Genomic DNA, 27,399 nt, shown 5'->3' with positions numbered 1-27,399 from the left:
TCGCACTCACTCGCTCAGTCCACAGCCCACAGTCCACACTCGTGTCCCACTGACCACTGTCCTTCCCAAAAACCCTCGTCGAAGGCGACCGCGGCACCGCCGCCGGAGGACTTCGCCCGCCACGCTATGGCCTACGTAGCCGAGGAGGAGGAGGAGGACCCTGAGGAGGTGGAGCCGTGGATTTCCTCCGACTCGGAGCCGGACGAGCACCCGGCGCCCGAGCCGCGGAGCCCTTCCCCCGACACGGAGCCGGAGCAGCCGCCGCCGCCGGCACCGCAGTCGCCGCCTGCGCCGACGAATTCGGCGTCCGAGGCGGCGGAGGAGGGGCAGAAGGCGGCGCCTTGGCCCGGGTTTCCCGGCGCGAGCGTGTTCCGGCTGGTCGTGGCCGGGGACAAGGTGGGCGGTCTCATCGGCCGCCGGGGCGAGATCGTCAAGCGCCTCTGCGAGGTGACCCGCGCCCGCGTCCGCGTCCTCGACGCCGCGGACGGCGTCTCCAGCCGGATTGTAAGGCTCCTTCCCTGTAATTTTGGTCGATGGCTTGATGGCGGTGGTTAGGGCACGGGAAATTGGGCGCCTGGAGCATGACTGTCTACGGTCTCATGTGGTCACAACCTCTCCAGGTTAATAAGGAGAACTAAATTAGAAATTGCTTTGGGATTTGTGCATGCTCACTGTAAGAGCATCTCCAACGGCTCCCCTTTCCCCAATATTTTTCTGGTATTGAGGGATTTGGGACAAAATACCAGCTCAAATTTTCCTGGTATTGGGGGATTTGGGTTGCTCATTTCCAAGTTCTCTTGGGACTTGAGATCATCCAGCGCCTCTGCAAGGAGACCCATGTCCGCGGCCGCGAGACCACGGGCGGCGTCACCGGCCATATTTTAAGGCTCCTACCCCGGAATTCTGGTTGATTCATGTTAGGATTTATGGCTCGATGGTGGTGGTTAGGACATCGGGGATTAGAAATTGAGTCGCTTGTGCCATGCTTAGTATGCGGTTGGGCGCGTGGAGCATGAATTTCATGGTCTCATGTGGTCACAACGATCGATTAGCAATATAAGCTAGCTAATCTAGAAATTACTTTGCGATTTGTGTATGCTCATTGTACATTGGACTGTGGCGTTACCATGGGTCTTCCACAAGCAGCTCTCGACATGTAGATCAGCAATTGTGTGCCAGCATTGCCCTGGTTTGGGTTACTCATTTCCATGTTCTCTTGAGAATTGTGCATTGTGGCCATCGGCACATTGTTACTGTCATCTTGCAACGCTATCCTAATAGTTTTGGAACCCTTTTTTTAACTTGTTCTGGAACCTAATTTGGTTATGAAATGGACGAAACAGTGGCATCAATGTTAGCTTTATAATTCCAATTGTTCAATGACCTTTTTTTGTTAGCATTTAATAGATAAGTGACTTATTGTTTAATTTAATTGTTCTACAAGAAATCTCTACTTTGGTAAGTCTTGGCCATGTTATCTGTTGGGTTTGTTGTTTTAGTTTAACAGTTTTTGCAACCATAGGAACAAAGCCATTACTAAGGCCATGTGTTAGGGAAGTTGAAATAACTGAAAATTACTCTCAGTCTTGTAAGCATAAGCTTTTTAAAACAGGAGGATTCTATTCTAGCGTGGCATGTTGAGGTGGTACTTATTGTGAGTACATAGAAAAGAACAAAAAAGGTTAAACTTAGATCATTTGTTTGTATTTTCTTATTCATTTTGTTAATTTTATACCTCCTCTTTAGGTCTTGATATCCGCAACAGAAGAAACACAAGCAGAACTGGCACCTGCTATGGATGCTACAGTTAGGATCTTCAAGCATGTAAATGATATAGAAGGGATCAATCCTGATGTCACATTATCTGCTTCTGCACCAGAAATTTGTTGCGCTAGATTACTGGTTCCTAAAGCACAAGCGGTGCACTTAATTGGCAAGCAAGGAACCATGATCAAGTTAATGCAAGAAACTACTGGTGTTACCATAAGGATTATAGATCAAGGTACACGGTTATACATTTTCATGTTAACTATTATGCGATGCATTTCCAGTTTGATCCATAGAATTACTGGTCATTTTTATTACCTATGAATTAATGACATTGGTTTCGCTCTTGGATGTGTAACTTGAAAAGGTATATACATTTTCAACTCAAGTATTATGTGATGCATTTCCAGTTTGATTTGTAGAATGGCCAGTCATTTTTGTTACCTATAAATTATTAACATTGGTTTCGATCTTGGATGTATAACTTGAATGTGGAAACAAGGGAGTATACCTGGGCATTCTAAAGCAAACGTGGTGTCCCTAACTTCTATGATCCATCATTTCTTGTACAAGAGTCCACCTGTACTTGATGTCAAGTTCTTTTTGCTGAGAAAAATCCAGAAAAACTATTGGACTGTTTTCCCAACTTTGTGTTGTAGCACCAACCTTCTCTGAAAAGTAGCACCTGCCTTCTCCCAGAAATTACTAGCACCGGCCCTGTTCACTAGAATAGTAGAACGTACTCTGTTTCATCACTGAAGAAGGAGTGCAATTGATAGGATTCTTGTTCTTGTGTTATCTAACTTGTTAGCATGAGAATACTTGGTTTCGTTGGTTGACACCGATTTTTCAACCAAATTGTGTATTGTGACCCTTGTAGAAAATGGTGGTTGCTTAAGGGATTTACACCAATCAGTTAACCAGATGCTTTGTTGTGACCCTATCACTTGAAAAATTAAACTCCCCCACTTTTATAAAATATTGAGACCAGAAGTCACATAAGCTTCCACATTGCATTGCATCCCTATATATCAGTGGTATAATCGAACTAGATTGGATTGTCCCTTCCATGATACATAAATCACTGAAATATTCATTACGACAGAGAAGCAACTTGATTTCAATCTGGTATTTGTTGCTACTAATACCATGGAGATTCTTTTGCACACTGTAAAGAGCCTGCCTGGTAGGTTACATTTTTAGAAGCCCCACAACATACTTTTCACCTTATTCAAGCGTATACCTTTTTGCCAGCTTTTCAATTTTGATCTCGTTTTGGTTGTTGTGAATTCAATCTAGATCACTGGATGTAACACATGATACTGGATCTACTTTTCTAGACGACCTTTTGAGCAATCAGATGGTGGTTGAAAGAATTGTGGAGATACGTGGTGCTTCCCTCAAGGTCCTCAATGCCCTAAAATCAGTACTTGGACTTCTCCGGAAGTTCCTAGTTGATCATAGCGTCCTTCATCTATTTGAAAGAAAGGTAATCCTTGCTATAATTGTTGCTGCACGCTTTACTATGAGTAAAGATGAGAGCACTTGTAACGTTCTCGTCGGATTGATATCACTGTTGCATATCTGCAGAACCAAGCAATGGTTCAGGTGCAGGATAGTTCTGAAGAAAATCAGGTTACGGTTACCAATGGTTATGCTCTTCCAGTGAACCAGGACCTTTTGTTATCTGACAGTCGAAGTCCTCTCAACATGAGTGGCAGCAGATATTTGTTGTATGGACGAGGCCCATCTGTTTGTGACCCATATTCATCAGATATCAGACACCCAACCGTTCCCTTAATACCGAAGGTCTATTGCTATAACTATTATTATCCCCTAGTTACGCTATGCACCTATATTATGTCAGTTAGCTTGTAAAAATGTGCTCAAGTTTCACCTGGTACAAGCAGGTTTCTTTTGTTCATTTTCCCTTTTTTTCCCCCGCAACGTTACTTGGTATGGTCATTTTACATCAGGCTGCTACAGACGTTGCTCTTATGGGATGTTTTGGTTTTCAGATTACGCAGACAATGCAGATCCCTTTGCTGCAAGCTGAAGAGATAATTGGTGTCAGGGGACGGACCATTGCTCATATACGTTCTGTCAGTGGAGCGGTGGTTGTCCTCGAGGAAACTGGAAATTATCTGGATGAGGTTCTAGTTTCAATCAAAGGCACTTCTTCGCAAGTTCAGACTGCGCATCAACTCATACAGGTTAATTACCAATGCCCTAAGGGTTCCTACTTTAGTATCCATTTTCTGAATGAGATTAGGATGCCATCTGAATTTTTTATTTATTTATTTTTGCGCCCAGCCTACTACGCATACACAGATAGTTGCCACCTACCAGTTATACCAGGTCCATTTTTTTTGCTTGCAACAATTTAAGTGTAGTTTACACAAGGTTGGAGATTTCAGCCAACCTTTATTAGAAGATAAATTTGTCTTAGATATCAGACCAGCAGGATATTAGCTAGGAGGAAATGGCGCATAGCCGCTTTCACCCCAAGAGTCCGGAGCGGGATAAAACTTGAGAAAGCCACTTGTGCGCAGTTGCTCCTTCTCTATGAGTAGTAATTTTCCTTTGTTAACCATCGGTGATTTGGGCCATTTCATAACTAGCCTAGGTTCCAACTTGCTGGAGGCAGCTACCCAGGACATGATAGCCCACCTATGTAAAAATGTAAAGCACACTACACAGCACAACCCTTGCTCCTCCGGTTTTCACAGGGTCGATTACACTGGGCGTCTGCATGGAGACCAGCGTCGATTACACTGGGCGTCTGTTTATCGGCGCAATCATGAACCGCATGCCGGATGTCTGTTTTCTGACCTATCGTCATTTTCGCACGCAGGAGGTCCTACTGGGCGACAGAAAAGTTCTACCACCCAGGAGCAGCGGCTACGGCAACCCTGACGCTGGCCCGGTCAGGCCGCGGTTCGACCCGTGCGGCGCTCCAGCGAGTCCGGAGTACGCCCCGCCTCTGTACAGCGACTACCTGTCATCGTCCAGCAGCGTCCGCCACTATCACTCTGCTGCTTACCACGGGTACAGGCTGTAGCACACAGAACCGAGCGACTGACCGCGCGCCTATCCTCATCGCCGCGCCTAACCTAAAGATCCCCACCCGAACCCTGCCTGATTAAGTAGAGATTGAATGGAACGGCTTTGCCATGACGATTGATCCGACGCTACGCCCCAGCAGTTACTTGCCTGTGGTAGTCTGTCTGCATATTCGCCTTTCTCTGAAGAAGGTACAGAGGTAGTACTTGCTCGCTCCTGCTTCTGAAGATTGTGGCACTGGCACGCGTGATTTTGCAACCGAACGCCTCCTTGACTGTATGTTTTGGTAGTACCAGCCAAACGCTGTCTTAGAGCATCTTCAGCCGTGCCCCTAACATGGCCTTCCCAGGCGATTTTTCCGTGCCGGCGCCGAAAAAACGGCTCAGTCGCGCCCCAGGAGCCCGTTTTTCGCCGGCTTGGGCTGAAATCAGCGCCGGTGGATTCAGGCCGAACCCGACGGGCTGGGGGGAGCCAGGGCGAGTGTTTTGGCGCGAAACAGCCGTGGGCCCACTGAGTTAGCGAGACGGCCGCTTCATCGCCTCGGTTCCCGCAGGAATCAATTCCAAGGCTGCCGCATTGCTGCGCCGGTCAGCCTCCATTGATGCCTCACGGGCGGTGCCCTCATCATCAAAGAGCTCTCACCACCCGCGACGGCACCGGCGAGGCGCTCCCTGTGCCTGGTCCGGCCGAAGCCTGAGCCGGGCTTGCTCCCCGTGAAGCCGGAGCACGTTGACATGATGGCCCCTGACGACAAATCCGCCCTCAAATGGGCGAAGGAGGACTATGTCCGCAAGCGGGTGCGCCGCCAGCGCCGGGCGTACCTGGAGACCCAGCCCCGTAGCCGCGCCGAGGAGGGCGGCGTTATCGTCATCGACAACGGCGATGAGGGTGAGGCTGGGCCGTCAAGCGCCCCACCACGTGTCGGCGACCCCGGCCAGGGCTGCAGCAGGGACGCCGCAGGCAGGGCGCGCGATGACGACGAAGACGGCGGCGGCGGTAGCGGCGACTACACCCGCTTCTACAGGCTTCTCGGCATGTAGACGACGGCGGTGACAGCTAGGCTTTTAGTTTGTTTTTTAAGTTAGGCGTAGTTCTTGCATGTTTTTACGTTTTTGTATAAATTTCGATGAAGTATGGCCGAGTTTCTGCAAAAAATCGCTGAGTTTGCAAAAAAATGAAACGAACTTCGCCGAACCCGCGGTGACCATGGGCCTATGACTGGGAGCGAACCGAACCCCAGGGGCCAATCTAGCGCCGGTTCGCCCCCAGGCCGCTCTTTTTCGGCGCCCTGGGGGGCCGAACGGCTGGAGATGCTCTTAGACCCCGCTTTTCTACTTGGCTGGTTCATTCCCCCTTGTAACCCAGGCACGCCGGTGCCACCATTCTGGTAGGGTGGGGGCGCGATGCGCGCACACACTCGTCCTCTGCGATGAGCTTCCCGGTTGTTCCGTTGGCGACGGCGAGTGTTTACTTTCTGCATGAAGGGCGTGGACTGCGACATTTCAAGGCGCGAGACCGTGATTCAAACATTTGTATTTACCGAAAAAGGCTTTCGCCCCGCTTTATATTATAAAGCAAACCGTCCAAACCAAACATCCAAAAAGGTTGAACAAAGCACAAACACACACGCACACGGAGGTCCACAAGAACACAAAGAAGTCATAAGGGTCAATGCTGAGGGCACAACACAACAAGCCCTAAGCACAAAAACACACACTCCACAGATCCACTAGACGGCCTAGTCCGGCTCTGGGGGGGGGGCAGCGGGGGTGCCACGCGGAGAGCCATCGAGCGGAGGTCGGTGAGGAGGGTGGTGATGACGTCCCTGTCCTGGGGGCGGCTAAGCGGCTGCCAAAGCTGCAAGTAACCACACATTTTGAAGATTGCGTCAGTCGCACGGCGGAGAGGCACCTTCCGAATAACAAGCTTATTGCGAATGTTCCAAAGCGTCCAGGTGAGAAGCCCAATGCACAACCATCTAATATGGCGGTATCGGGTAGGGGAAGCGTTGAGCTCTGCAAGTAAATCGGGGAAGTTGGTATTGCACCACTGTCCACCGACCGTTTCGCGGAAGCAAGCCCACAGGAACTGGGCAGTAGAGCACGAGAAGAAGATGTGGTTAGCGTCCTCGATCGTGACACAGATGGGACACATCCCATCGCCTGGGCCGTTACGCTTGAGGACTTCAACCCCAGAGGGGAGGCGTCCACACAGGAAAATCCTGATCTTCAGAGGTAGGCGGATGTTCCAGATCAGGCTAAAGGGTTCCGGGGCCGCCAAGGGCGCAATGGCGGCATACAAGGACTTCATGGAAAAGCGGCCAGACGGCTCATCCTGGTCCTCCTCGACGTTCATCGGCATAAGGGCGATGTCTTGGAGGAGGGAGTCCCAAGCAGCCACCTCGAGGGGGCCGAAGGGGTGCCGGAAAGCGAGACGCCCTAAGTCAATAAGGGCCGTCTCGACAGAGACCCGAGGGTCGGCCGCAATGGGAAAGAGTTCTGGGAATCGCGCAGCCAGGGGGGAGTCCCCTAACCAACGGTCGAACCAGAACAGGGTCGAGGACCCGGAGCCAACTGAGATGGACGTGCCGATGCGGAGGACGGGCAGAAGCTGGATCACGGACTGCCAGAACTGGGATCCACCCGTACGCTGGCAAAACGCAAGAGGTTGGCCCCAAAGGTACTTATTACGGATGATGGTAAGCCAGAGGCCTCCCTTCCCATTGGCGATACGCCACAGCCAACGGGTCAGGAGAGCAATGTTCATGCGTCGAGATGACAAGATCCCAAGGCCACCCTGGTCTTTGGGTTTGCAAATGTCGGGCCAGCTCACCATATGATACTTCTGTTTGTCGCCCTCACCAGCCCAAGAAAACCTCGACTGGTATTTGGCAACCTCCTGATGGAGGGTCTCATGGAGGCCGTAGAAGCTCATGAGAAACCAGAGAAGGCTAGCAAGCGAAGAGTTGATTAGGATTACCCTGGCTGCTTTCGACAGCCACCACCCCCTCCAGGGTTCAACCCGGTGCTGCATCCTAGTCACCGTCGGGCGGAGATCAACAACGGTGAGCCTGGAGTCACTAATGGGTATCCCCAAGTAAGTCGTGGGGAAGGAACCCAGGCGGCAGTTCAGCCAGTCCGCAATGGACAAAGCCTCCTCCAGAGGATAGCCAAGAACCATCACTTTGCTCTTATCGAAGTTGATGGTGAGCCCAGACATCTGTTGGAAACACAAGAGGAGGAACTTCAGGTTGGCGATGTCGGACGCGGAGCCCTCCACCATAACTATGGTGTCATCCGCATATTGGAGGAGGGAGACCCTCCCCCACCCACTAGGTGGGGGACTACGCTGCGGATATGGCCACAAGCTTTGGCCTTATCAAGGATGACCGCGAGGGCATTGACAACCATGTTGAACAGAAATGGGGAGAACACGTCACCCTGGCGAACCCCACATAAGGTGGGGAAGTAAGGACCGATCTCACCGTTGATGTTGACCGCCGTCCGACCGCAGGTGACGAGTTACATAACACGGGTCACCCAGCGGTCATAAACCCTTTCGAAGCAAAACTTCCCGAAGGAAGGGCCAATGGACAGTGTCGTAGGCTTTGTGAAAGTCGAGCTTTAGGAAGACCGCGCAGTGGTTCTTGGATCGGACTTCATGGAGGACTTCGTGAAAGACCAGCACCCCATCCAAAATAAACCGGCCTTGGATGAAGGCGGATTGGTTGGGGTGGGTGACAGAGTCCGCTAGAAGGGTCACCCTATTGGCGTAACCTTTAGCCAAGATCCTGAAGATCACGTTGATCACCATGATCGGGCAGAATTGGCGAATGTCCGAGGCGCCCGGGACCTTGGGGATGAGGGTAATGATCCCATAGTTTAGGCGCCCAAGGTCCATGGTCCCAGAGAAGAACTCGTCGAAGAGGGCCATGACTTCCGGTTTGATGGTTTGCCAGAACGTTTTGAAAAACGAGACTGGCAATCCATCCGGGCCCGGAGCCGAGGAGGGTTCATTCCTTTGATTGCCGCTAGGACCTCATCCTTCGAGAAAGGTGCCACCAAGGCAGCATTGGCCTCGTCGGAAACTAGCTGGGCACCCGACCAGGTATCGGGGGCCAGCGCAGCCCCACCCCGAGGGATAGGGGAGAAAAGGGCTTTATAGAAGCTGTCTACATGGGTTCGGATGTCCGAGGGGCGAACAAGCTGAGTATCGCCGTCCCACAAGGAGTGAATGGAGTTCCATCGACGCAGGCCATTGGCGATCGCCTAGAAGTAAGCCGTGTTAGCGTCCCCACGGAGCACCCACCGTTGGGTGCCGCGCAACCGCCAGTATGCCTCCTCGTCCGAGTAGATGACCGAGAGCTGGTCCTCGAGATCATATCTCAGCATCCACTCGTTCGGAGAGATCCCAGAAGTGTCAGCGCGGGCGTCTGATGTCTACTACACAATCTTCTTCTTGTAGACGTTGTTGGGCCTGCAAGTGCACATGTTTGTAGGACAGTAGCAAATTTCCCTCAAGTGGATGACCTAAGGTTTATCAATCCGTGGGAGGCGTAGGATGAAAATGGTCTCTCTCAAGCAACCCTGCAACCAAATAACAAAGAGTCTCTTGTGTCCCCAACACACCCAATACAATGGTAAATTGTATAGGTGCACTAGTTCGGTGAAGAGATGGTGATACAAGTGCAATATGGATAGTAGATATAGGTTTTTGTAATCTGAAATAATAAAAACAGCAAGGTAACTAATGATAAAAGTGAGCGTAAACGGTATTGCAATGATAGGGAACAAGGCCTAGGGTTCATACTTTCACTAGTGCAAGTTCTCTCAACAATAATAACATAGATATATCATATAACAATCCCTCAACATGCAACAAAAAGTCACTCCAAAGTCACTAATAGCGGAGAACAAACGAAGAGATTATGGTAGGATACGAAACCACCTCAAAGTTATCCTTTCTGTTCTATCTATTCAAGAGTTCGTAGTAAAATAACATGAAGCTATTCTTTCCGCTCAATCTATCATAGAGTTCATACTAGAATAACACCTTAAGACACAAATCAACCAAAACCCTAATCTCACCTAGATACTCCATTGTCACCTCAAGTATCCGCGGGCATGATTATACGATATGCATCACACAATCTCAGATTCATCTAACCAACACAAAGTACTTCAAACAGTGCCCCAAAGTTTCTACCAGAGAGTCAGGAAAACGTGTGCCAACCCCTATGCATAGGTTCATGGGCGGAACCCGCAAGTTGGTCAACAAAACATACATCAAGTGGCACGTGATATCCCATTGTCACCACAGATAAACACGGCAAGACATACATCAAGTGTTCTCAAAGCAAAGACTCAATCCGACAAGATAATTTCAAGAGGGAAACTCAATTCATCACAAGAGAGTGGAGGGGGAGAAACATCATAAGATCCAACTATAATAACAAAGCTCGCGATACATCAAGATCGTGCCATAGAGAGAACATGAGAGAGAGATCAAACACATGCTACTGGTACATACCCGCAGCCCCGAGGGTGAACTACTCCCTCCTTGTCATGGATAGCACCGGGATGATGAAGATGGCTACCGGTGATGGGTTCCCCCTCCGGCAGGGTGCCGGATCGGGCTCCCGAGAGGTTTTTGGTGGCTACAAAGGCTTGCGGCGGCAGAACTCCCGATCTATCTTGTCCGTGGATGTTTTTCGGGTACGTGGGGCTATATAGGCGAAAGAAGTCGGTCGGGAGGTGCTCGAGGGGCCCACGAGACAAGGGGGCGCGCCAGTAGGGGGGGGCGCCCCCCTCTCTCCTGGCCTCCTCGAGGATCTTCTGACGTAAACTCCAAGTCTCCAGGATCATATTCTTTCAAAAAATCACGCTGCCGAAGGTTTCATTCCGTTTGGACTCCGTTTGATATTCTTTTTCTTCGAAATACTGAAACAGGCAATAAAACAGCAATATGGGCTGGGCCTCCGGTTAATATGTTAGTCCAAAAAATGATATAAATGTGTAAAATAAAGCTCATAAACATTCAAAAAGGGTAATATAATAGCATGGAACAATAAAAAATTATAGATACATTGGAGACGTATCAGCGTCCAAGACTTGCATGGCACTCAGGAGGGCCTTCTTGTGGTCATGGAGATCACGGCCGAGGTTCGCGCCCCAACCCTTCATAAATTGGCGGGCAAGCTTGGCGCAGAACTGCCAGGAGTCAACGGCGGACATGGCGCGGTGAGGAGAATCGCGCGCGGCGGTCCACTTAGCCGCAACGTCCTCGCGGAATCCGGCCTAGTTGAGCCAGAAGAGCTCAAACCATAACCGAGGAGGGATGGGGGGGCGTTCATCTGCGGAGGAGAGGAGGACGGGGGCGTGATCGGAACCGGTCCGGGTGATAGCTTGCAGCGAGGCCAGGGGACATCTGAGTTCCCACTCGAGAGAGACTAGGACGCGGTCCAGAACGGATTGCGTCGGGTTCGCCTGGCGGTTAGTCCAGGTGAACCGCCCCCCGTTCGCTTAAGCTCACGGAGGCCAAGCTCCGCGATGCAGTCGTTGAACATCTGCATCCGGGGCGGTTAACCCGGTCATTGTTCTTCTCATCCGGGGAGCGGATGAGGTTAAAGTCACCTCCCACGACCACTGGGAGGGAGGAAGCGGAGATCTTCTGTTGTAGCTTAGCAAAGAATGTCGGGGAGCGGCGGTGGTCCGTCGGTCCGTATACAATGATGACCTCCCACTTAAAGTTTAGCGCCCGCTCAAAGATCTCCATACTAACGAAGAACTCGCCCCGGTCCATACCACCCACCTCAAAGGTGGCATCCTTCACACCTAACAGGATGCCACCCGAGTGGCCATTGTTCCCACTAAAAGGGAACCAATGCCAGGCAAACAGGTGGGAGCTAAGGTTGTCAAGTTCGGGGAGACAGAACTCCGCGCGCATGGTTTCTTGAATGGCAATGATGTCAATGTGTTCGTCGCGGATGTACTCAACTAGCTGGCAGCAGTGGCCATCATGGCCAAAGCCGCGGATGTTCCAGAAGAGGGCGCGCATCTAAACCTCCATTGAGGGGCTGCTTGACCCCGGGACGGTGGAAGCGCTGTGGGCTCTGAGAGCGGCAGTGCGGGAGCGAGTGCGACCACGGATTTCCTCGACTGGTATCCCTGCGGAAGGCTGGGGCGCCGGTGTACGGAGGAGACGGGCCCGGGTCTCGGCGAGTTTCCCGTCAAGGATCTCCCGGGCCTGGATAGCCGCAATCTGCTTTAAAGAGGGACCAACTTCCCCCCGAAAACTATAGACGAGTCTAGGGCCACCTTGGCAAGGCGGCCGAGCGGGACCGGTTCGAGCATAGAGAACGAACAGCTGGAAGAACTGGAGGGAATGTCGGTCGCACCTATCTCGAGGTTCCAGGACGCAGCCCGGATCTCAGCCCGCTCGGAGTGGACGGCACCGGGAAGCCGGCCGGGCGGTCCGCGTTGAGACAGGCACTGCGACGGGAGGGAGGTAGTCACTGAGATGGAAACATTTATATTTCAGGCTCCCAAGCAAAATTCGAGGGCACACACCCCACTATCTAAAACAACGATCTTTTTTAAACAAAACAAAAACACAGCCTTCTCTCCTACTCCCTCCGTCTGAAAATACTTGTCATTAAAATGAATAAAAGAGGATGTATCTAGATGTATTTTAGTTCTAAATACATTCATTTTTGTCTATTTTGATGACAAGTATTTCCGGATAGAGGGAGTACGTACCATTGTAGCGCGACTGATGAAAAGTCTCCTTTTTCCCACACACAAAAAATAGTATGAAAGAATCCTAGTGTGAATAAAATTTGATAAATTAAAGAAATATGCACATAGAGACTATTTACATGCATGAAGAGATGAAGAGAGTGCAGAAAGTGTGACAAATCATGTTGTATCCAAGGACAGCAATCAGCAGAGAGACATCACCGCCAGATCGAAAAACAGCTAAAAAAAAGAAAAGGCCTGGAAGGCCCATCATCATCCTTCGGTTGCAAAATGTGGTAGCAGGCGAACCAGATCTTCTAACATTGTGAAGGAAAGTTACGATGCTACAGTGTTTGTCCTAGTGTAAAATGAAGAAGAAAAGTTAGGGACTGTTAGTAGCTAGTTAGTAGGTTGTTTATTGTTGGTATTTACTGTAGACATAAATAATTTAAAATTAATTTTATTTCATCATCAAATTGTTTGTATGTAATTACTATAAATGTACACGGTAGATCATCAATTTGCAAATTAATTTAAATTATTTTAGCCATAATCACATGGATAGAAAGAAGGAAAGTTAGGGTATTTTAGTTTCTCTAACTTTTCTTCTCAATGTTAGAGGATCCGGTTCCGGTAGCAGGGTGCCCCAGTTTCTAAACAGTATCCAACGCTTGACACTTTCATCATCCCATACCAGATCGTCCCACCACTGCATCTCTCCTGTTATCGTCGTGAAGAACGGGTTATTTTCGGTCACGCCGATGGGAATTTCCTTCAGCTTCACGCAGCCCTTCACCTTCAAGTCCCTGAGAGACGGCAGGACCCCTCCGCAGATGCAGCCGGGCTCCGGAAGCTCCCACAGCAGCAGTGACCGCAGCCCAGGAAGAGCGTGCTCCGCGGCGGCGGGGACCGGTTCGTCGAACACTTTCCCCAGGCTGTCGCAGAACCTTATTTGCAGGCTGCGAAGGCTGGGTAGGCGCGGGGATGAGGGGAAGAGGAAGCCGAGCTTCGGACAGCAGTCGAGGTGCAAGTGCGTCAGACTGGTGAAACCGGTCGGGTTTTCTGCCCCCCCTTCTTGGCAGAAATATGCTAGATTGCCCATGTTAGAGATCCATATATTCTGCAATTTTACCATTGTAGCCACTTCTTCCAGGAAGAAAATACTCTCCGGCTGGTGGCAGTCCTCCATCCAAAGTTCTCGTGCTGCTGCCGGTCTCCCGGTATTCAGGGTCCATGCCAGATTTGCCCCTGTTACACTTTTTAATGATATTAGCTCAGCGTGTCTAAGAATCCCTTCAAGATCATTAGGAATGCCGGCACGGTTTATCTCCAAAGCCCTATCAAAATCGCCCGACTGTGCGGCATTCACAGCAGTGAATTTTGTGCTCCGTGCTCCAAACCCATTGCCCATGGTCTGCTCATAGTTTAAAGGGGAGATAACCATGTGAAACTTTCGAAGGCAGTTCGACCACAGCGGAGAGTCTTTGTCCAAAGACTGAAAGAAGTTGGCATGGCTCGCATAAATGTATGTTTTTTCTGTCCTGGTTTACCTCTTGAGAGACCCTCATACCAAATCTGTCAGAAAACTCGAAAGTCGGTCCAGGAGGTAACCAAAGCATGGCCATCCAGTTCACCAGATCCTTACTTGTCCCTATCTGTAGGTTACTGGCAGCGCCTGTTTTCGAAACTCCATGCGCGAACTTGGTAGATTCTGTATCACATGTATTGTGGCTTGTTTCTCTGGTTGGCTCGGACTCGGCACACGGGCAATCTTGTAGCAGAAGCTGGGTAACCTCCATGCACGCAGCGAGAGATGGCAAGTATGCAATAGAAGTTCCCGAAAGGTCGAGGATCTTGAGCAACCTCATACGGTCAAATGATCCGCATTCTACACTTTTCAGGGAGCCACACCCTGATGCATTAAGTATCTCCAGCATGTGCAGCGAGCCTATGTGCTGAATTTTCTGCAGGTGTCCACATCCAACTAGTAGCAGCAGACGGAGGTGATACAAACGAGAAATGGACCGGAGCAGGATTCTGATTGGAGCGAAGGACAGGTCTAGCACTCTAAGCATTCCCACACAGCAAAAAAATTCTTCCGGTATAGTTCTCATATGGCGGTTTCCTCTTAAAAGTAGCGTCGAAGTTGGAAAGCACTCATGGCTTGGACTTGCGCGGAGTTCTTCCTTTATTGTGTTCATTAAGGAAATTCTTCAGCCCAACCTGGCAAGATTCTCAAACCGAATGTCACCGTCAAAGTACCTTTGGGGCTGTTCTACGTAGCCATTATCCCGTCCTAGTTGTGATACCGTCTCTCTAACGACATCGTGCATGTGGATGTGATCATCACCCTCAGAATGAATCAAACCATGCTTCAAAAGCACATGAATTATTTCCTTACCGTTACAGTTAGCCTCATGAGAATCTCTACTGCTAGCTTCTTGAATCATGCCATCTAGCTTCCAGAACATGATCAAGTCCTTGACAGAAATTGCTTCATTGTTAGGGAAGAGTAAGAAGTAGAGGAAGCAATGCCTGGCGGTATCACTAGGAAGCCGATGGTAACCAAACTTTACAAGGCGAATCATTGTGGTGAACACTGACACCTTGGGTCCTTGAGCTACATAGGCTTCACTGATTAACTTGCTGAATTCCTCTTGTGTAGGCACATCACACAATGCTCCCACCGGTAAGATAACCGACAATGGCATGCCATAACAGTTGTCGATTAACTTTAGATCAATATCTTTGCCAATCTTCTCACGCAGTTAGTCATATGACTCCTGATATAGGAGAGGTTGTGGCATTATAACCAGAGCTGGATCCATGACTGATAAAGCCCTCCTGGTTCTTGTGGTCACAATGACCTTTGAACCTAAACTCTGCTCTCGAGGGCATGGAATCCCGAGGTGCCATAAAATGTTTTCCTTGAGAAAATAAACATTGTTAAGAACCAACAAGAACTTTCGTCTTGCGAGATGTTCTTTGATCATTACCCTTATTCTTGATGATAATAGTTCCTCTCCAATGTCAATTTAAAGACATGTCGCAATCTTCTCAGTGCACCGTCTCAGACTATAGCTTCTGCACAATGAAACCCACATAAGTTTTCAAAGCGATTTGAGTTGCTTGGGGTTTGAACGCAGCTTTTGCCGTCCATGTCTTTCCCAAGCCACCAATGCCCTCTATAACAACCACTTCGCCTTCTGGAGGAAGAACTAGGCAAAGCATATCTTGGAGCAATATCGACAGAACTTGTGGTATAGTGAAGCTTGGCAAAGGTGTCCTTGTTTTTTCCTCTTAAAACAACAGTAGGAGGATGCTGATAACCCACAAATATAGGGGATCGCGACAGTCTTCATGGGTAGTATTTCACCCAATTTATTGATTCGACACAAGGGAGCCAAAGAATATTTATAAGTCTTAGCAGTTGAGTTGTCAATTCAACCACTAAAGAACTAAATATCTTCAGCAAAGTGTTTAGTAGCACAGTAGTTTGATAGTTTTAATAGTAGCAGTAACAGGAACAGTAGCATTTTTATAGTGATTGTAATAGGAGAGAGGCATTTTGGTGGCCGAGCTACCTGGTGGCCGGAATCTCTACCGTGTAGTATAGCATCACGATGCGCAATGCCTTGTTTTTCTCGTATGTATACGCTGGCTATTAAACTGCAATACAGTTGTGCCATGGGCTGCGGTGCTATGATTGTACGTGGGCCTCGGGTACACATCGTTCTGCATGCATGTGTCAGGTGTGCTATTTTGAAAATCGAACATGTAGTTGGTGGTGGAAAGGGCTGGTGGGGATATTATTTTTTGTTTTGACTAGGTAATTGCCCGTGCGTTGCAGCGGGGTCAAACAAACTCTAATATTATGTATAACATTTACCCTTAGGACATAACTACTGTCAACTTTTTTTAGCCGATAAATAACTTCTGTTGTTGTTTTTCTTCTTCTTCGCTTCATGAGTTGGCCGTCATTGTTGCTGTCGGTGCTGCCGGTGATGGCATTGCCATAATATCAATTAAACTCAAGATGCTATATAACTCCATCGTTTAAAAATAGTTCGAGCAGCTATGTCTTTTACAAGATGTACCAAAAACCCATTGTGTCTATTCTCGTAATCGTAAACTATCTAGTACAAGCCCGTGTGGACCTTTTATATATAGCACACATTCTATGTACTAAATTAACTTAGAATAACCTGAAACTCATGATTAAGAAAGAGGAAAATGTACTTCCTTCACTAACAAAACATGGATTCCCTCATTCCCTGTCTTAGAAGAAACAAACAAATCAACCAGGCTAAGATCAAGACTCACCTTCACCACACACAAAAATAGAGCAAGAATAGAAAAACGAAAACGCATGCTGGAACTCGGTCTAACGGGAAGCAAGTTGATTCGCTAGCCCGCAAGATGGGAATTACAAGGGCGTACATGATCTCTTACATGGGCCATGCAAGGCATCCCCGAAGAAGGATGGCATGCATATTGATTTTTGCGTTGCACCTCCAACTCTTTTGCTTGAACTCATCCATGGATTGGAAGAGAGAGGGCACTACCTGAGATTTTCTGGATCGCGTTGTTTTCTTGGAGAGAGGGTCGGCTGAGAGAGAGAGGTTCGATAGCCTGGGAGAGGAAGAGATGCGGCAAAATCGGGAGACAGATAATTTCTAGATACTTACGCGTGAGAGATTGCGGGAGTACAATCAGGGAAAGATATATTTTCCATAACTATTGTCTGGGATTTAAATTCCAACTGAATGACTGGGAGATTGGTTATGTGAGGGAGATTGGCCCTTGATTACAGGAGACTGATCCGAATTTATTCGGTTACCAAAGAATATTTACTAGGTTACCATCAAAAGACTAATGCGATCCTGCCGGTCAAATAAAAATCGTGTGAAATACAAAATCGGGACGGGGAGGAAAACCAGAGGAGGGGTGGGGAGGGGCGAACGAAGAGGTTGGACGAAAAATTGACGTATGACGGGAAACGGAACTCTCCGTTTCTTTTAGGTAGTATATATATAGATATAGAAGTATAGATGGGCCCATGTGGCGATGCAGATATGTTAACTTCCACACAGTGCTCAGTTCTCGTGCGGCTATTCATCCCCTTCTCCCTTGATGGCCTATAGTTTTTTTTTGAGGAAGCGGAATCAGGATTAAAAACTGCTGATTCTTGCAATTTATGTTTCTTGTTCTCATGCTTTTCAACCAAAAAAATGTGTTTAGTGGGTATTTCGTGCCTGATTTTTTTTTTTGACTGGGCTTCCTGCCTTATTTTGCTACCAATCTTTTTGATTCCTTCGTCTGTGCCTTGTTGTTTGATCTGACGAGACCACAGAAGGAAAACCTGCACCACCCCACCCAAACCCGAATTCAATGAATGCTTTTATTTGTTTTTATGTTGGAAATGGAACTTCAGACTGAATAGTCTGATGTTTGTCGCTTGAAAAGAACAATGCGGGTATGTATGGATGTCAGGCCGCTAGTATCCATTCTGGATTTTGCAAACCTATGATTGTCTTAACCTGTCTACTGGAAAATTCTCAAGGTCCTCTGTGTTTTGGCTGTTATATTTTTTCAGCTATTATCATATGTTCAACTGCCAGACGTCTTTTTCTTAGGTCTCTCAGTTCTTTTTTGCGAATAACGATCTCAGTTTTTTTTAGAAAATATTGGTCTCAGTTAATTCGCATTGTTTTGTTCCCTGCAAATGTACACCCATCATGGCAAAAAGTGAATTTGTACACATGCCGTGGCTAAAAAAAAAATACATAGACCAGTTTATGGAATCATGGGCTGTGCATGTTGTGCGTTTTCGCATAGGAACATGGTGACCGAGTCAATCCCATGTCGAGCACATGCGTCTCTGTCATGGTACAACGTGCGACCGTGCATGGCAACTGTGCCCGCACGCACTGCTGTGTAGACTAATCTACGTGAGCTGCCACTGTTTATTTCCCAGGAAATACGGGCACTGTGCAGCGGCCTCTACTAAAAATACGGTCGCTTGATGCTGATCACGACGAGCACAGATGGATGTGATAACGGCCTGCAGGTAGCGCGGCCACCAAAGTGCATTTCCGTTGTAATAGCAGCAACATCAATAGTAATAACTTAGCAAAGATCAATATGAGCAAAGCGTAGGCATTGGATCAGCAAAGGATATGTATGTTGGATGATATTCATCATGTAACAGTCACAACCCAGCGATACACAATAGCTTCAATTCATCAATATAATATAGGCATGTATTTCATATGTAGTTATACGTGCTTATAATAAGAACTTGCATAATATATTTTGTCCTATCCTCCCGTGGCAGCGGGGTCCATAAGGAAATCTAAGGGATATTGAGGCCTCCTTTTAATAGACAACTGGAACAAAGCATTAACACTCAATGAATACATGAACACCTCGTACTATGGTCATCACTGTAGTGAATCCCAATTGTTGTCACTTTGGGGTGTACGGATCATAACACATAATAGGTGCATACAACATGCAAGATAGGATCCAAAACACACTTATATATGTGAAAATATAATAGGTTCATATCTGAAATCGTTGCATTCAGGCCCTAGTGACAAACATTTAGCATACCAAAGTCAGAGCAACATCAGTCTCAGAATATAGTGGATACTAGAGATCAAGCCCTAACAAATTGACTCGATTTCATGACAAATCTCATCCAACTCTATCACCATCAAGCAACCTGCGAAGAGATTACTCACTCTCGGCGGTGAGCATCATGGAATTGTTGATGGAGAAGGGTTGGTGATGATCATGGTGACGAATCCCCCTCTTCGGAGCCCCGAACGGACTCCAGATCAGCCCTCCCGATGAAAAACATGAGGTGGTGGTGGCTCTGTATCCTAAAACGCAATGAAACTTTATCTCTATTTTTTTTCGTGAGACGGTACTTATAGACTTGGAGGTAGGGCAAACGGAGTCCCTAGGGTCCCACAAGCCTGGGGGCGCCACCTGAGCTTTATATATTCCAGAAAAATTATTCGTAAATTTTCAGGTCAATTCGAGAACTTTTATTTCTGCACAAAAATAACACCATGGTAATTCTGCTGAAAACAATGTCAGTCCGAGTTAATTCCATTCAAATCATGCAAATCCAAAATAATAGCAAAACTATTTGGAAAAGTAGATACATTGAAGACGTATCAGATGCCATGACACCCCTAATGTCTTATTAGCCTTTTGCTTAGGTTATGTCCGGACAAGCAATCAACGCCGGTGTCATGTGTGAGCAGTGGCGTAGTCATGATTTTCAGTCAGGGTGGTCCAATTAATTTAAAAATGTCTTATATCACAAATACAACAAACCAACATACTATGTGTCAAGATGAGGGGACCACTGCCCCCCCTCCCTTTGAACCAATTTATGAAAAAACATGGGAGCCTTAGATGAGACTTTTTTTAGCCTTTGCTGAAGGAAATATGCCCTAGAGGCAATAATAAAGTTATTATTTATTTCCTCATATCATGATAAATGTTTATTATTCATGCTAGAATTGTATTAACCGGAAACATGATACATGTGTGAATACATAGACAAACATATAGTCACTAGTAAGCCTCTACTTGACTATCTCATTAATCAAAGATGGTTATGTTTCCTAGCCATAGACATGTGTTGTCATTTGATTAATGGGATCACATCATTAGGAGAATGATGTGATTGACATGACCCATTCCGTTAGCCTAGCACTTGATCGTTTAGTATATTGCTATTGCTTTCTTCATGACTTATACATGTTCCTATAACTATGAGATTATGCAACTCCCGTTTATCGGAGGAACACTTTGGGTGCTATCAAACGTCACAACGTAACTGGGTGATTATAAAGGAGTACTACAGGTGTCTCCAAAGGTACATGTTGGGTTGGCGTATTTCGAGATTAGGTTTTGTCACTCTGATTGTCGGAGAGGTATCTCTGGGCCCTCTCGGTAATGTACATCACTATAAGCCTTGCAAGCAATGTAGCTAATGAGTTAGTTACGGAATGATGCATTACGTAACGAGTAAAGAGACTTGCCGGTAACGAGCTTGAACTAGGTATTGGATACCGACGATCGAATCTCGGGCAAGTAACATACCGATGACAAAGGGAACAACGTATGTTGTTATGCGGTTTGACCGATAAAGATCTTCGTAGAATATGTAGGAGCCAATATGGGCATCCAGGTCCCACTATTGGTTATTGACCGAGAATAGTTCTAGGTCATGTCTACATAGTTCTCAAACCCGTAGGATCCACATGCTTAACGTTATAATGACAGTTTTATTATGAGTTTATAAGTTTTGATGTACCGAAGTTTGTTCGGAGTCCCGGATGTGATCACGGACATGACGAGGAGTCTCGAAATGGTCGAGACATAAAGATTGATATATTGCATGACTATATTCGGACACCAGAAGTGTTCCGGGTGATTTCGGAGAAAACCGGAGTGCCGGAGGGGTTACTGGAAGCCCCCGGGGAAGTATTGGGCCTTAGTGGGCCTGAGGGGAGAGAGAGGGCAGCAGCCCAGGAGGTGGCCCCCCCATGAGGAGTTCGAATTGGACTAGGGGAGGGGGCGCGGCCCCCCCTTTCCCTCTCCCTCTCCCTCTCTTTCCTTCCCCCTTCCTCCTTCCTAGTGGGACTAGGAAAGGGGAGTCCTACTCCCACTAGGAGGAGGACTTCCCCCTCCTTGGCGCGCCCCTAGGGCCGGCCGGCCTCCCCCCCTTGCTCCTTTATATACGGGGGCAGGGGGCACCCTAGAGACACACAAGTTGATCTACGGATCGTTCCTTAGCCGTGTGCGGTGCCCCCCCCCCTCCACCATATTCCACCTCGGTCATATCGTCGCGGAGTTTAGACGAAGCCCTGCGCCGGTAGAACATCATCATCGTCACCACGTCGTCGTGCTGACGGAACTCATCCCCGAAGCTTTGCTTGATCGGAGCCCAGGGATCGTCATCGAGCTGAACGTGTGCTGAACTCGGAGGTGCCGTACGTTCGGTACTTGGATCGGTCGGATCATGAACACGTACGACTACATCAACCGCGTTGTCATAACGCTTCCGCTTACGGTCTACGAGGGTACGTGGACAACACTCTTCCCTCTCGTTGCTATGTCATCACCATGATCTTGCGTGTGCGTAGGAAATTTTTTGAAATTACTACGTTCCCCAACAGTGGTATCAGAGCCAGGTTTTATGTGTTGATGTTATATGCATGAGTAGAACACAAGTGAGTTGCGGGCGATACAAGTCATATTGCTTACCAGCATGTCATACTTTGGTTCAGCGGTATTGTTGGATGAAGCGGCCCGGACCGACATTACGCGTACGCTTACGCGAGACTGGTTTTACCGTCGTGCTTTGCACATAGGTGACTAGCGGGTGTCTGTTTCTCCAACTTTAGTTGAACCGAGTGTGGCTACGCCCGGTCCTTGCGAAGGTTAAAACAACGCTAACTTGACGAACTATCGTTGTGGTTTTGATGCGTAGGTAAGAACGGTTCTTGCTCAGCCCGTAGTAGCCACGTAAAATTTGCAACAACAAAGTAGAGGACGTCTAACTTGTTTTTGCAGGGCATGTTGTGATGTGATATGGTCAAGACGTGATGCTATTTTTTATTGTATGAGATGATCATGTTTTGTAACCGAAGTTATCGGCAACTGGCAGGAGCCATATGGTTGTCGCTTTATTGTATGAAATGCAAACGCCCTGTAATTGCTTTACTTTATCACTAAGCGGTAGCGATAGTCGTAGAAGCAATAGATGGCGTAACGACAATGATGCTACGATGGAGATCAAGGTGTCGCGCCGGTGAGGATGGTGATCACGACGGTGCTTCGAAGATGGAGATCACAAGCACAAGATGATGATGGCCATATCATATCACTTATATTGATTGCATGTGATGTTTATCCTTTATGCATCTTATCTTGCTTTGATTGACGGTAGCATTTTAAGATGATCTCTCACTAATTATCAAGAAGTGTTCTCCCTGAGTATGCACCGTTGCGAAAGTTCTTCGTGCTGAGACACCACGTGATGATCGGGTGTGATAGGCTCTACGTTCAAATACAACGGGTGCAAAACAGTTGCACACGCGGAATACTCAGGTTAAACTTGACGAGCCTAGCATATACAGATATGGCCTCGGAACACGGAGACCGAAAGGTCGAACGTGAATCATATAGTAGATATGATCAACATAGTGATGCTCACCATTGAAACTACTCCATCTCACGTGATGATCGGACATGGTTTAGTTGATTTGGATCACGTAATCACTTAGATGACTAGAGAGATGTCTGTCTAAGTGGGAGTTCTTAAGTAATATGATTAATTGAACTTAAATTTATCATGAACTTAGTACCTGATAGTATTTTGCTTGTCTATGTTTGTTGTAGATAGATGGCTCGTGCCGTTGTTCTGTTGAATTTTAATGCGTTCCTTGAGAAAGCAAAGTTGAAAGATGATGGTAGCAATTACACGGACTGGGTCCGTAACCTGAGGATTATCCTCATTGCTGCATAGAAGAATTACGTCCTGGAAGCACCACTGGGTGCCAGGCCTGCTGCTGATGCAACTAACGACGTTAAGAACGTCTGGCAGAGCAAAGCTGATGACTACTCGATAGTTCAGTGTGCCATGCTTTACGGCTTAGAACCGGGTCTTCAACGACGTTTTGAACGTCATGGAGCATATGAGATGTTCTAGGAGTTGAAGTTAATATTTCAAGCAAATGCCCGGATTGAGAGATATGAAGTCTCCAATAAGTTCTATAGCTGCAAGATGGAGGAGAATAGTTTTGTCAGTGAACACATACTCAAAATGTCTGGGTATAATAATCACTTGATTCAACTGGGAGTTAATCTTCTTGATGATAGTGTCATTGACAGAATTCTTCAATCACTGCCACCAAGCTACAAGAGCTTCGTGATGAACTATAATATGCAAGGGATGGACAAAACTATTCCCGAGCTCTTCGCAATGCTAAAAGCCGCGGAGGTAGAAATCAAGAAGGAGCATCAAGTATTGATGGTTAACAAGACCACCAGTTTCAAGAAAAAGGGCAAAGGGAAGAAGAAGGGGAACTTCAAGAAGAACAGCAAACAAGTTGCTGCTCAAGAGAAGAAACCCAAGTCTGGACCTAAGCCTGAGACTGAGTGCTTCTACTGCAAGCAGACTGGACACTCGAAGCGGAACTGTCCCAAGTATTTGGCGGATAAAAAGAATGGCAAAGTGAACAAAGATATATGTGATATACATGTTATTGATGTGTACCTTACTAATGCTCGCAGTAGCACCTGGGTATTTGATACTGGTTCTGTTGCTAATATTTGCAACTCGAAACAGGGACTACGGATTAAGCGAAGATTGGCTAAGGACGAGGTGACGATGCACGTGGGAAATGGTTCCAAAGTCGATGTGATCGCGGTCGGCACGCTACCTCTACATCTACCATCGGGATTAGTTTTAGACCTAAATAATTGTTATTTGGTGCCAGCGTTGAGCATGAACATTATATCTGGATCTTGTTTGATGCGAGACGGTTATTCATTTAAATCAGAGAATAATGGTTGTTCTATTTATATGAGTAATATCTTTTATGGTCATGAACCCTTGAAGAGTGGTCTATTTTTATTGAATCTCGATAGTAGTGATACACATATTCATAGTGTTGAAACCAAAAGATGCAGAGTTGATAATGATAGTGTAACTTATTTGTGGCACTGCCGTTTAGGTCATATCGGTGTAAAACACATGAAGAAACTCCATACTGATGGGCTTTTGGAATCACTTGATTATGAATCACTTGGTACTTGCGAACCGTGCCTCATGGGCAAGATGACTAAAACGCCATTCTCCGGAACTATGGAGCGAGCAACTGATTTGTTGGAAATCATACATACTGATGTTTGTGGTCCAATGAATGTTGAGGCTCGCGGCGGGTATCGTTATTTTCTCACCTTCACAGATGATTTGAGCAGATATGGGTATATCTACTTAATGAAACACAAGTCTGAAACATTTGAAAAGTTCAAAGAATTTCAGAGTGAAGTAGAAAATCATCGTAACAAGAAAATAAAGTTTCTACGATCTGATCGTGGAGGAGAATATTTGAGTTACGAGTTTGGTTTACATTTGAAACAATGCGGAATAGTTTCGCAACTCACGCCACCCGGAACACCACAACGAAACGGTGTGTCCGAACGTCGTAATCGTACTTTACTAGATATGGTGCGATCTATGATGTCTCTTACTGATTTACCACTATCATTCTGGGGTTATGCTTTAGAGACGGCCGCATTCACGTTGAATAGGGCACCATCAAAATCCGTTGAGATGACGCCTTATGAACTGTGGTTTGGCAAGAAACCAAAGTTGTTGTTTCTTAAAGTTTGGGGTTGCGATGCTTATGTGAAGAAACTTCAACCAGATAAGCTCGAACCTAAATCGGAGAAATGTGTCTTCATAGGATACCCAAAAGAGACTATTGGGTACACCTTCTATCACAGATCTGAGGGCAAGATTTTCGTTGCTAAAATCGGATCCTTTCTAGAGAAGAGTTTCTCTCGAAAGAAGTGAGTGGGAGGAAAGTAGAACTTGATGAGGTAACTGTACCTGCTCCCTTATTGGAAAGTAGTTCATCACAAGAACCGGTTCCTGTGACAACTACACCAATTAGTGATGAAGCTAATGATATTGATTATGAAACTTCAGATCAAGTTTCTACTGAACCTCGTAGGTCTACCAGAGTAAGATCCGCACCAAAGTGGTACAGTAATCCTATTCTGGAAGTCATGTTACTTGACCATGATGAACCTACGAACTATGAGGAAGCGATGATGGGCCCAGATTCCGCAAAATGGCTAGAGGCCATGAAATCTGAGATGGGATCCATGTATGAGAACAAAGTATGGACTTTGGTTGACTTGCCCGATGATCGGCAAGCCATTGAGAATAAATGGATCTTTAAGAAGAAGACTGACGCTGATGGTAATGTAACTATCTATAAAGCTCGACTTGTTGCAAAAGGTTTTTGACAAGTTCAAGGGGTTGACTACGATGAGACTTTCTCACCCATAGAGATGCTTAAGTCTGTCCGAATCATGTTAGCTATTGCTGCATTTTATGATTATGAAATTTTGCAAATGGATGTCAAAACTGCATTCTTGAATGGATTTCTGGAAGAAGAGTTGTATATGATGCAGCCAGAAGGTTTTGTTGATCCAAAAGGTGCTAACAAAGTGTGCAAGCTCCACCAATCCATTTATGGACTGGTGCAAGCATCTCGGAGTTGGAATAAACGTTTTGATAGTGTGATCAAAACATATGATTTTATACAGACTTTTGGAGAAGCCTGTATTTACAAGAAAGTGAGTGGGAGCTCTGTAGCATTTCTGATACTATATGTAGATGACATATTATTAATTGGAAATGATATAGAATTTCTGGATAGCATAAAGGGATAGTTGAATAAAAGTTTTTCAATGAAAGACCTCGGTGAAGCTGCTTACATATTGGGCATCAAGATTTATAGAGATAGATCAAGATGCTTAATAGGACTTTTACAAAGCACATACCTTGATAAAATTTTGAAAAAGTTCAAAATGGATTAGGCAAAGAAAGGGTTCTTGCCCGTGCTACAAGGTGTGAAGTTGAGTCAGACTCAATGCCCGACCACAGCAGAAGATAGAGAGAAAATGAAAGATGTTCCCTATGCCTCAGCCATAGGCTCTATCATGTATGCAATGTTGTGTACCAGACCTAACGTATGCTTAGCAATAAGCTTGGCAGGAAGGTACCAAAGTAATCCAGGAGTGGATCACTGGACAGCGGTCAAGAACATCCTGAAATACCTGAAAAGGACTAAGGATATGTTTCTCGTATATGGAGGTGACAAAGAGCTAGTCATAAATGGTTACGTCGATGCAAGCTTTGACTCTGATCTGGACGATTCTAAATCGCAAACCGGATACGTATTTTTATTAAACGGAGGAGCTGTAAGTTGGTGTAGTTCTAAACAAAGCGTCGTGGCGGGATGTACATGTGAAGCGGAGTACATAGCTGCTTCTGAAGCAGCAAATGAAGGAGTCTGGATGAAGGAGTTCATTACCGATCTAGGTGTCATACCTAGTGCATCGGGACCAATTAAGATCTTCTGTGACAATACTGGTGCAATTGCCTTGGCAAAGGAATCCAGATTTCACAAGAGGACCAAGCACATCAAGAGACGCTTCAATTCCATCCGGGACCAAGTCCAAGTGGGAGACATAGAGATTTGTAAGATACATACGGATCTGAATGTTGCAGACCCATTGACTAAGCCTCTCTCACGAGCAAAACATGATCAGCACCAAGACTCCATGGGTGTTAGAATCATTACTATGTAATCTAGATTATTGACTCTAGTGCAAGTGGGAGACTGAAGGAAATATGCCCTAGAGGCAATAATAAAGTTATTATTTATTTCCTCATATCATGATAAATGTTTATTATTTATTATTTATTTCCTCATGATAAATATGCCCTTGCCTGGACGCTTTGGACCGTTCGCAATAAGCTTGTGATCCAGCGTACTCCTCTTCGTCGCGCTACTGACGCTCTCTACAAATTCTCGGGTTTCTTGCAGCTTTGGCGGCCGCTTAGCCGCCCCCCGGATCGGGACGCCATCTCAACCTTCATCACCGATCTCCGCTTGATGGCTGTCCGCCTGTCGCCACCGCCCCCGCCGCCTCCGCCGGAGCCTGACTAGTTCATCTGCGCTGGGCAGGTTGTGTTTTTTCTCTTTCTTCTGGGCTTGTTGAG

General features: G+C 46.8%; 1 protein-coding gene across 2 annotated transcripts; it reads left to right on the top strand.

Moving 5' to 3' along the window:
* LOC123136017 (RNA-binding KH domain-containing protein PEPPER) lies at positions 1–27,399 on the top strand. 2 transcript variants are annotated; one of them, XM_044555291.1, is made up of 6 exons: positions 1–504; positions 1,747–2,002; positions 3,108–3,256; positions 3,358–3,576; positions 3,786–3,980; positions 27,224–27,399. In XM_044555291.1, exons 1-6 carry the CDS (start codon positions 127–129, stop codon positions 27,344–27,346), a joined length of 1,320 nt encoding a protein of 439 aa, XP_044411226.1. In that variant the 5' UTR covers positions 1–126; the 3' UTR covers positions 27,347–27,399. The 2 variants fall into 2 exon arrangements, with proteins under 2 accessions (XP_044411226.1, XP_044411227.1); XM_044555292.1 differs by lacking the exon at positions 27,224–27,399 and adding an exon at positions 18,544–18,718 and having other exon boundaries at positions 2–504.

This window comes from Triticum aestivum, chromosome 6B (genome assembly GCF_018294505.1).
Source record: "Triticum aestivum cultivar Chinese Spring chromosome 6B, IWGSC CS RefSeq v2.1, whole genome shotgun sequence".
In the NCBI taxonomy this organism is placed as follows: domain Eukaryota; kingdom Viridiplantae; phylum Streptophyta; class Magnoliopsida; order Poales; family Poaceae; genus Triticum; species Triticum aestivum.
The sequence above is the reverse complement of the archived record's forward strand: the minus strand, read 5'-3'. Positions and strand labels throughout refer to the sequence as shown.